This window comes from Amblyomma mixtum, chromosome 3, assembly GCF_055824585.1.
Source record: "Amblyomma mixtum isolate Tamu chromosome 3, ASM5582458v1, whole genome shotgun sequence".
Taxonomy (NCBI): Eukaryota; Metazoa; Arthropoda; class Arachnida; order Ixodida; family Ixodidae; genus Amblyomma; species Amblyomma mixtum.
In genome coordinates this window covers 363,124,438-363,135,660 of record NC_143014.1, presented here as the reverse complement: position 1 = coordinate 363,135,660, position 11,223 = coordinate 363,124,438, and the positions used below count along the sequence as shown (strand labels likewise).

The window sequence follows — 11,223 nt, the reverse complement described above, 5'->3', positions numbered from 1 at the left end:
TCGCACTCCTCGCCAGTTGCCGTGTGGCACCAATCATAAGAATTGCAGCAGCAACACAATCTGCACATCCTCTTCGTTTGTTTTTTGAGACGAGAACTAAAGAATCCACTCAGTCCTGTGTTAAACTGTGTCGTCTGCTAGGCTATAGAATCCTGTTAGCGAGAACCAGCACAAAACGGTATTGTGCTAGCAACACGGGACGAAACCAGCTGCGTTAGCGCTTTCCTGCGTTCGAGAGTACACTCCATGCTTTTGCTGTTGGTCGTTTGCGCGGGGTCTGCGGCCGTAATTTTCCTCGTCGTTGCTGCAACTTTTAAATTAGTTTTCTATTGGAAACCGTAGAAGCAGAGTGGCAGCCATGGTAAGTTGGAAGGACAAGACCCGTTGCTATAGCACAGTGCCATGTATCGTTTGTCTCGGCTGGAGGGAACTGCGTCGTCACTACGCTGCGAGCTTTCGACTTGAAACGTTAGGCTTAAGCTGTCGGTGGGCAAACAAAAGAACGGCAAATAATGCATTGTAATTAATATCCTCCTAACCTCACTCGTGACTGACGTGTTGCTTGAATGTCTATATTTCATTCCTGTCGAGTATAATCGCTATGTTTGTTGTTACTGCCGCGTCGAGCTAGCGTTTCGCGAAGACCGGCTTCTGCGCTGTGGGTTGTTTTTGTGTGCCGTTAGCTGTACAGCGCATTTCGCGACAGCAGGAACCGAAACTTTTTGCATCCTTCATTTCGCGCACGCGTCTGAATCAAGGCAACTTTGCACGTTATTTCAACAGCTCCGAGTGGGCACAGGCTTGCTCCTTTTCTAGTTCAAAAGGGTTGAAAATTGGGCGAGTTGGTACGAATTCATACTGGTGTGGCACCACAGGGACAGAGACAGAGTGACAACAACACAAGTGCTCACTAACAACTGACAAAATTTATTAAAAGCACAAAAAATATATAGACAAAACCTATGGTTACATGCACAGTCATAACACGGTTACAAAGGTTACAGGCAAGAACACACGTTAAATCACGACGAATCTACCTGTTATAATGGTTTAGTGTTCTTTGAAGATAATCCACCTCGGCGTCAAGCAGCAGCAAGGATGGCAAACTCACGCATACATCTGCCGACTTCCTTATGCGGAAGGCCTCCATAATCTCCCGGGAAGTCTTATCTTTACGCTTCCAGAGAACGCGCGTTTCCTTGAACAACGGGGCACACTTGTGGCTTTTTACATGCTTAGTCAGGTGCGTCCCCGAACCCCCGTCAAGTGACCTGGCGTGCTCCTGGAGGCGCACATTTAGACAGCGTCCCGTCTGCCCCGTGTAGTGTCGACCGCATGTTAGGGGAATGGAATACACCACACCGCAAGCACAGTCCACAAACGGGTTGGAGTGCTTCACCCCACAAGCGTTCCTTCTCTCCCGCGGTGCGTCACACCTCTCAATGGCGGCACATATCCGCCCTACCTTATTCTTGGCTGAAAATACCAAGTCCACCTCATAACGGCGAGCCACCTTTTTAAGGCTGTGAGAGACACCATGTATGTAAGCGATGCAGGCGAGTTTTTTCCTTCCCTGTGCGCTCTCTTCATGCGAGCTAGTTCCCTTTGCAGTTTGTTTCTGTACCGTAAGGGTCCGGTGCGACACCGAAGCCAGCACAGAGGCCGGGAGCCCCGCGTTTTTTAGTCTAGCCACCTGATCAGCGAACGCTTTGTCCATTCGATGGAAACAGGACTTTGTGAAAGCCGAATTTAATGCATTCAACGCAATGCCATTCTTAATCAACTTCGAATGGCCGGAAGAAAAATTCAACAAGGGTTTCTTTGACCTTGGTGAAAACGACCAGCACACATGGTTGCCCTCGAAAAACAAGGAAAGGTCCAAAAACTGAATGCGTCCATTTTCGGGAGCTTCACACGTAAAATTCAGGCCACGTCCTTTTTCTTTGAACACCTTCAAAACATCGACCATTGGCCGGGTGGTGTCATGACAGTCCACAAAAACTATAAAATCGTCAACATAACGGAAAGCTTTTGTCACCATTCCTTCCAAATCACGCTCCAGGCACCTATCAACCGCGCACAGAAAAATATCGCTCAGAATCGGAGCAACTCTTGACCCGATACAGATACCAGATTTTTGAATGTACACGTCATTCTTCCAGCCAATAAAAGTCGAGTTCAAATAAACAGCCAGAAGCTCAAGGAAACTATCGACCGAAATCCCGCACCTGGAAATAAAGGCAACTTCATCGTTCTGTTGCGTTATACAATCCTTGACACATTTTAAAAGTTGCACATGCGGAAGCGAGTAAAATAAGTCCTCAACATCAATACTGAACGCTGAACCACCACGCGGATTATTACGCCTCAAAAACTTAACTACCGTTCCAGAACTGGGGATCAGGAAAGGATCCGCAATGTCCAACGACTTCAGGTGCCTCTGCAGAAAGCCTGACACTTCATGCTGCCAAGTATGGCGTTCTGAAACGATAGCCCGGAAGGTGTCTTCCGGCTTATGCGTTTTTGCAGTAAAGAAAACGCTGAGCTTACTCTCTCGCGCCCCATTGACGGCCGAGGCTAAACGCCCAAGGTTGAGGTCACCAAGCAATTTCAGCGCCCTCTTCTTCACAGCAGAGGGTTTTACAGAGAGTCGAGTGAAACATTTTTCAACCGCCTTGCCGGATTTCTCAAAAAACAGGCCTTTTCTAGGTCGAACGCGGAAGCCGAGATTTTCGAAGCGCCCGTTTTTTGCTTGCTCACTTGGCGTTTTAAAGCTGAAAAACACTGACTTCTATGCGATGGCTTCCTGTCGAGCGCTGCTCATGCCACGTATGCAATTTTTTTTTTTCAACGCGGACTGCGGTCGTCCTGAGTGTGACGCCTGTTCCTTAACACCGTCATACCTCAGCAGTCTTAGCAGCGGCACGTCCCGTGCCGACATAAATTTCATGAATACTGCTTCCTTCCACTGGCCAGACCTCACCCATACCGTATTGCACATTTTCTCTTCAGAGGCTCAGGGGAGCAGACTACTTGAGGATGATGGTGTTCCAGTGGTCATTTCGTGTTGCATAAACCTTGCCGTGCAGTAGCAAAAACCGCATACAAAATCAAGAAAGGCAAGACTGCAGCCTTCGAACAAAAAAATTGCTGTCATCTCCAGCACACGAGGGATAAGCTGTTTTCTGTTATGTACTCTTTTAGGTGGTGCCTGTAAGATGAAAAGGTGGATGGTCGATGTCTTCATTGCTGCGGAATTACATGATGGACCATACACTTGCCTATTTTGCTATTGCAAGCACAGACTAGGTGTCATAATTGTGTGTCATCGGGAGGGGCTTTTTTTATGCTGTGGGCCACACTGTGTTGCTGATAAATCAACGTGCGTGGCCTCATTGATGTGTGAACTTCTTTCTTGCTTTGGAGTATTTGCTTTCGATGGCAATGGACAGTGAAGTGATGGTGGAGTGGAGATGGAGTGACACTGGCATCTTGTATGGCAGTGAGCAAGGAATCAAAACGTTTGCCTTTGTTTACCCGCTCGGAAAGGTTTTTGATGGTTTTTGGCCGAGCGCCAAATTGCTACTGTGGCTCAGAACTTGAGCCTTCCTTACATTGAAATGTTTCGTTGTGGTGCCCTCATTGTCCAGTCCCACACAATCCTGCTAGTCCAGCCTGGGAAGCCGGAGACCCGCACCTACTCGGACTTTGAGTCTGTGAATCAGTGCATGGAGGGCGTGTGCCACATCTACGAGGAGCATCTGAAGCGACAGAATCCCAACACGCCCTCCATCACCCATGACATCAGCCAACTGTTCGACTTCGTGGGCCAGCTGGTGGGCCTGAGCTGCCTAGTGTGAGTACACACATACGGAGAAAGCTGCAGAGCTGTCAGAAATTTGTGTTGTCGCAATGCGGGGGAGCAGCTTTCTAGCCAGAGCGCACAATTATGTCTGTGGCATGAGGTTCTGCTGTTAACCTTGATCTGAATGTTCAGGCCTCCGAGGAGATGTCTCTGCCTCAGAAGCAAGTAACAGATATGTGATATCGTCACAAAAACTTTGGTGGATTGAAGTGACTGACTTCAGCGTAGCATGACTAGTTAAGTGCCATCATTAATGTGAATTTGAAGAGATCTGAAAGCTTAGCTTTACAAGGGTGCGAGAAAAAGACAGTATTTCAAATGTATATTGGGAAGCCACGCATGATGTATAACTCGTTAGGGGTACCATTTGTAAGTGACATTTTTTGTTTAACATGTGCTGGGGATTTCATACTGAGCTGGTTATAGAGTTCCCTGAATCAGATAATGTCCTTGTAGGTAATTACTTAAAGAAGCCATGAAATATATTGATGCAGGGTGGCAAGCCAAGGAACAGGATGTCATGATGACTGATGAAATAGGATTTAATGGCTGCAGGCCTAGCGCAGCTGTCTCATTTCGATGGAGGTGAAGTGCAAGAGGCCCGTGTACTGTGCGATGTCAGTGCACGTTAAAGAACCCCAGGTAGTCGAAATTGTCCGGTGCCCTCCAAAATTGTCCGTGACTTGTCCGTGTCCGTGAAACTTGTCCGGTGACTTCACTCATAGCCTGAGTCTCTTTTGTGACGTTAAAACCCCACGGAACCAAACCATCTGCAGATATGCTGCTTTAGAATATGGCCATCAAAGTCACGTCCGGGTCCCTGTAACCCTTCTTAGGATGGTGGGATAAACGTTATCCCATTTGGACAACTGTGCATCTATGTATCATATTTTGCGTGCTGAATAGGGCCAAACTATCAAACTATCAAAAAGCATTTTTTTTTTTTGCTAATACGTGCTTGGTGTTGTATGGGCTTTTACAAGTGGGGTAACCAGTCCAGCGCTGCCCTTGGTGGTAGAAAAAATAAAAACTGTTGAGCGTTTGAGCCTTTCTGTCAGTCAGCTGCTTTCTCTAATATTTCTTGAAGCAACTTTCAATTCTAAAAAGACTGAGATATAAATACGTACCACATTTAAAACATTTTTATGAACTCACTGGCACCTTTTTGTGCTCCCATTATTCTACAAACCAGTGGTCGGAATGGTTTGAAAGTGATGTCATTCAATTTCTCATGCCATTCTGAGCGCAAGGTTTACTATCTGTAGACATGCGAGACATGCAGACAGCTTGTGCTGCTAAGTGATGGTTCATTTAGTAGAACACCCATTGAAGCACGGAGTGCACAGAGCTGTCAAAACAAAACATTGATTTAAATACCACTGGGAGCTGTTAACATAGTAGATGAGGCGAAAGGGCGGTTGCTTATTCTCTTGCGTGTCGCTTCACAAGTTTTGCGCTCGAAGATGGTGTGTATATATGGGTTGGTTGAGAGCTTCAGCTGGTGGCCTGTCCGCGCTTCTCAGTTTCAGTGGCATTCTCTCCCTAATTGGGTTCACTGACCAGGATTACTTTTGTGCAGCTGGCGTGTACAGAGGTGTGGACATATCCCTTTCAGGCGATATTTTTTGTTATGTTTGAAAACAATTTTTCCACCTAAACAGCGTATTCAGGCCTCAAGAAAGGCAGTTTGTTAGTTTTCTAGCAAGAAAGTGCAGTGATTAAGGTTTTACAAGGGTATGCGAAATTCCGCACAGTGTCAGATCGGTTACATGGATTTTTCCAGTAAGCGCCCATGGGATCGTGAAATGACTATTTTGAAGGTGCTCATTGCGCTCGACATTAAGCAGTCGATGTCATTACTGATGGCAAAAATTTTTCTGCATGAAAATCGTGGATGGCATGCTAGTCAGTTCACTCTTTAGTGAAATATTGTTTACTGTGTTCGCTTACTTATTTGTGATAATAAAGATGTTAAATTTGACTAAAACAGTGACATCACACCTGGGTGCAGCGCACTGAAAAATAGCTGAGCTCGCTGTGTAAAAAATTGTATAAGCCTTACACTGTCGAGTAAAATATTCGCCTTGCTACACAATCTACCCACACAGACCACCTGCACTGACATACCTTCCATCGCTTCAAAAAAAAGCATAATATTTAATGAAATTTGGTAAATAGGTACAAGGTTTGGAGCCGGGGGAAGGGGACAGCCACCCATATTGTTTGTTGGTCGAGCACATTACGGGGCATGCGGAGATCAAGGGTTCAGATATTTCCAGCAGCATATGGTTGTCGTTTCCCCTGTTTTCTGTAAATCATCTTTTATTTTAATAACTAAAACCTCTAATATGATATGCCAGTGGTCAACAATACAGTAAAAAAACATGCTTTCCTTTATTACGGTGACTGTTGGCTCCTTTCATGTGTACTGTAACAGCTGCTTATTTCTCTGCACTTTTGCATTTTCACAAATCACATATATCTTGCCAAAAAATGAGTTGTTTCAATGTTTGCATATGAGCGCGCTGCACCAAACGTTCACTATTGTTCGCCTGAAGGCTCTTTTGGTTGCTCCAAATTGACTAGGCCAATCACACAACTGCTGGAAGCATTAAGAGATGCAATCTTAAAAGAGGTCACTTAATATGTTATTTTCAGATTGCTTGAGTAAAGGAAGCAAAAGCTTGCAGTGGTATTGGTGAATGAAAACAGCGAAAACTGCTGAAGTTGTGACAAGGGGCTTTTGTTTTGAAGGATGTTGCTGCATTTCCGAATGGGTATCTTGACTGGTTGCAATCGCTGCACCGCACTGGAAGTGTGTGGGATGTTGTGCATCAAAGCAAAGCTGGAAACATGTCTTATATAGTTACCGCCTGCGAGTTTCGATGGAATTTCACCTTCAGCAATGTTTACAAATCTGCACTCAGCATCTGCTGAGACTCCCATCTTCGAAAAAGCTCATTCATTGGGTAGAAATATTTTTTTCCTAAGTTGCTGCTGGTTGTCAGTCGTGCATTGAGGGCTCAGTGAAAAATACAAATTGTGTGCAATCTTGCGTAACTGCAGCCCAGTCACCTACTTCTGTTCCCGTGTTTCTCTAGGTACCAGAAGTCGACAAACTCTTATGCGCCATGCAGCAAGTCATGGATCAAGGAGGTCTACATTCTTCTGCGGCGTCGGGCATCCAAAAGCCTGTCGTGAACTGAGGAACACTTAGCCCACCATTTCTCACAAACAGTGAGCAAGCTGCCACTGCTCCAGCAATGTTCAGAATTACCCTCCCTGTGGCCCACAGTTTCTATTCATCACCACCACCACCATGTTCCGCCCGCCTGCCCCCACCCAGCCTTTCTCTGTTTCTTTTCATAGTTGTGCCGTGAGCCTTTCCATCAATGGACATTTTCTTGTGCACCTCTCATGATGTACAATAAATGTAAAAAGGTGTGGTATGTGAGTACATAGATTGTAGACCCTTGTTACTTTATTGCACATAGAAATGTGACATCATGTGGCCTAGTTCTGCGAGCTGTGAAGCTTATATTAGAGTTTGTTATCAATAACCAGGAACCATTATTTTGCTGGTGTTAAAGGGACATTGAGGAGAAATTGAAGTTGTCTTGTATCGACAGAATACCAGCTCCTGATTACAAAAACACCACTCATACTGACAACAAAGCTCTTGTAACGTAGAAAAGAGCAAGAACCAAAATACAGGTATCGTCGCCACAGGCCAAACTCGCAAGTACAAGCGTGATGACGTCACAGGACAAGACAGTGTTTTGGTTCTAGCAACATTGTGACACGAGAAGCCACGAATCACTGAGGTGCAGCCGATGCATACGCAAATCTCCTTGACGTCGATAGATGGCGCCACTTACCCGGCAGCTACGCGCGCGCCTGCAGCAACGGGACCAATCAGCGCCTGCATACCGGCGGTAGGCGGGCTCCCGGTATTCTGCTAACGGTAACGAGCTACACGGTATGCTAAAGGTGTATATTTGCGAGAACTTCGTTGTCGACTTCGAGAACGGGATCCATCGTAACGGCGATGCAAACGTAAACGAACCGACGGTACCGAGGGCCGCAATAGCCGATAGATGCCTTCAACGTGGGGCCGGCGGTAGCTTTCTTTTTGGCTGCTGCTAGGCCGCACTGCTGGCAGCCAGAAATCACGGAGTCTGCGTTACGTCTCGTGGACGTCATGTTTCACGTCACTTAGTCCTGTGTCGTCATAAGAGAGTCCTAAGTTTGAATGAGAGCTGCGGAAAAAACTTTCTCAGCTTCGAATCCAAATTTCTTAGAAATAAATGCATCTTTCATTGCCGGCCAAGTGGCAACAAAGCCATGAAATGCTGAGCTATTGAATTTTGCTATAACAAAATATTAATAGAGCTCTCCTGACTGTCCCTCTAAGCATTGCTACATTACGCACTGGGTGTGTTCTTGCTGCATGCCAGAATGATAATGTGTACAGGCACCTGTCAGTAACAGGGATGGCACCAGGAAATTTGTAGTGGAGTTGGGGGGGGGGTTAAATTTTAGCTATGTCTTTATGCATCTGGTGTTGCTTCTTGAAAAAAAAAACAATGAAGTAGCAAGAGCTTCATCCATGAATTCAGAGGAACCAGCACAAAAAAGGACAACGGACAAGAGAGATGACACAGACAGAGGCGCTGATTACTCTGACTTCATGGCTTACCAACTAGCCCAAGTTTTGCTGAAGAGCTTCATAAACTCTTACACCAACGAGGGGGCCTAATATATGGGCTGGTTTTCAGACAATGTCGTGGATATATCTGATGGCAACAGGAGGCTAAAGCACAATTTTTTGATAATGTACTTAGGCTTCAGATTAATCTTCAGGAACATGCCCACCTACTTTTAAAGATATTATTTACGTTAAATTGCACTGCTTTGCTGGTGCGGTCGCTTTATTCAGCCAGTGCCACATGGCCGCGTGCTAGTGCCACATTCACATGTAACAGCTCAAGAAGCATGGAAAGCAAAAATGCAAATCTTGTTAAGTACCAGCTGAATGCAGGTGATGTTGTGATGAAAAATTGTGCTCAAGTGCTTTGAAGTCTGCGGGTAGCATTTTTGGCATTCATTTCAATTTGGTATATCCAGTGTCCACAGGATTGAAGGTTCTCAAAATACAAATATTGATAGAGCATGCTCTTTCAACATTGCAAACGTTTTGCTTTCTAGCCACACCGTTTATTTACGGAGTGCTTGTCTGACGCACATTTGGCGTGCGCATGGGTGCTCCGGTCTGGCAGTAACAATGCGAAATAAGGGCTGGCAAAGTTTCGAGAGCCATGTCAGATCAATGTTCTTGTAAAAAATTGGAGGGAACACTTAAGCTCCGTGATAGCGTAATGGGTTAATTCCCATATATGCAGAATTCGTCATTCTCTACTTTACATTCATAAGTCCCTGGTAGTCATCATATCCCTCCTGGCTCAGTGGTGCACAGGTTATGCGATGTGCCACTGCCCTGCGATGACAGGTGCTCTCAGCGGTGGGCCTTTTGCGGCCCAGGTTGCTCTGGAAGAGCAACCTGTCATGAATTCAACTGCCACGGTGGGCTGTTAGCTCACTATCCAATGGGCAGGTTGGGATGGTGCCGCAAGGTCACGTGACCTAGGTGGCCCTCCTCGGTTGCTGTCTGGACACCACCTGCTAAGTTATGCTCGACTTTTCACTCACAGCGTTGACATCAGATTTCTGTGGCAATGGAGCCCTTAACGCTATCCCGATAAAAGCCACAAACTAGGAAAGAAGCGCTCAAAAGTACACAATTGCGCAACTGCTTCTGCCCTGTTAAACGCAGCTGCAGCCAGCCACAAAAGCCAACATGGCCCTCATGCCTTGACCGGAAACTATATGGCGTTACTTTCCTAACATGGCGATGTCCATGAGAAAATAGTGTGTACATCCAAGGAGGGAAAAAAAGTGCGACATCGCACGGTCAGCCTTCGTAAGCCGTGTGCTCGTGAAGTCGTTTCCTCCTCCGGTTATTTAACTCCAAGCCAGACCTGAATATATTGGTGTCTGCATGCTTCAGTGCGCGTCTGCATGGCCCAGGGCACGGGCGTCTGCGGACAGTTTCCCCGCGTAGTGTGTGTACTCCGTGGCTGCAACAATAATATCACTGCACGCTATCACGTGGTGTGATCACAAGAGGGACCCACTGTTTCCTACCAGCTCCCTCACGAGAAGCATGAAACGATCTAAATCGTCAAACATGACAAGAAGGCTCACGCCCTTTTTGTAGGTTGAGTAGAGAAAGTTGCTCCCAAATGGGGGTCCTGACCCTGCATGATCGCTTAAACAATGCTATCAGTAAAGTTTGCCGCAACTACTTTCCTTTTTACTTTTTACGACTAGGCTCAACGTTCACTCCTTCGTGAGATTTTTTTCCTTGGTGTGTACAGTCAGTCAAGTAACAGGTTGATGGGATTTTTGTGCCAAAGCAAGGCATGGCATGGTTTATGAGTAGGGGCTGAACTTTTCGGTTTAAACCAAATAACACTGATAAAAGTATGCCGGATTCTTTTTAATGCTATATTTTGCAAACTCAAATTTCGATGGAGGCGAAATTCTAGAGGCCGTGTACTGTGCGATGTCAGTGCACTTTAACGAACTCCAGTTGGTTAGAATTGCCGGAGCCCTTCACTATGGCATCCCCCATAGCCCGAGTCGCTTTGGGATGTTAATCCCCCTATGCCAAATCCTTGACGTCATCAGGTTATATGTGACCCCAATTGACCTATATCAGAGCATCACGTAATCTGGAATTCCCTGAATGGTTGATAGAAGCGACGTGACATTGCAACGTGTCTGCCATTGCCAAATTCAATGCAGTTTGCCACCTTGGATATATATGATGAACTTCATGTGTTCTCGCATATAATGAACCTAAGTACGCCACCTTAGATATATATAGCGAACTTTCGTGCCTGGACCTAGGATGTGTTTAGACTTCGGGTGTAATGAACCTAGGTGTACCACTTTGAATACAACTAATTTTAGTGTGTCAACGTCGAACATAACAAATGTTTAGCCACTTACACATTAAAACTGCTCACCGAGGGGCGCCTAAGTTTTTTTGCTTGCATCAATGTACGGTCCCCCATAGCCAGGATTATACTTGTGCTCTGCAACTTGCCCATAGCTGCTCAGCCACTTTGGCACGTGGCCAAAAAATGGCACACACACAATCGTAATCTGTGCTCATATGCATCGCCCACCACTGCCTTTGCCCTTGTCGGCTCACTCTACAGCCGTGGAAGTTTAGGAGGAGCAGGAAAATGGGGGCACGATGAATTTGAAGGTGACGTGAATTCGCACCTAGG

At 46.0% G+C, this 11,223-nt stretch overlaps 1 protein-coding gene across 1 annotated transcript; it reads left to right on the top strand.

The window, feature by feature from the left end:
- The first annotated feature begins 261 nt into the window (after positions 1-261).
- Positions 262-7,154, top strand: LOC149356609 (enhancer of rudimentary homolog). The gene is made up of 3 exons (XM_089577805.1): positions 262-361; positions 3,651-3,856; positions 6,967-7,154. Exons 1-3 carry the CDS (start codon positions 359-361, stop codon positions 7,064-7,066), a joined length of 309 nt encoding a protein of 102 aa, XP_089433931.1. The 5' UTR covers positions 262-358; the 3' UTR covers positions 7,067-7,154.
- Positions 7,155-11,223: the final 4,069 nt, after the last annotated feature.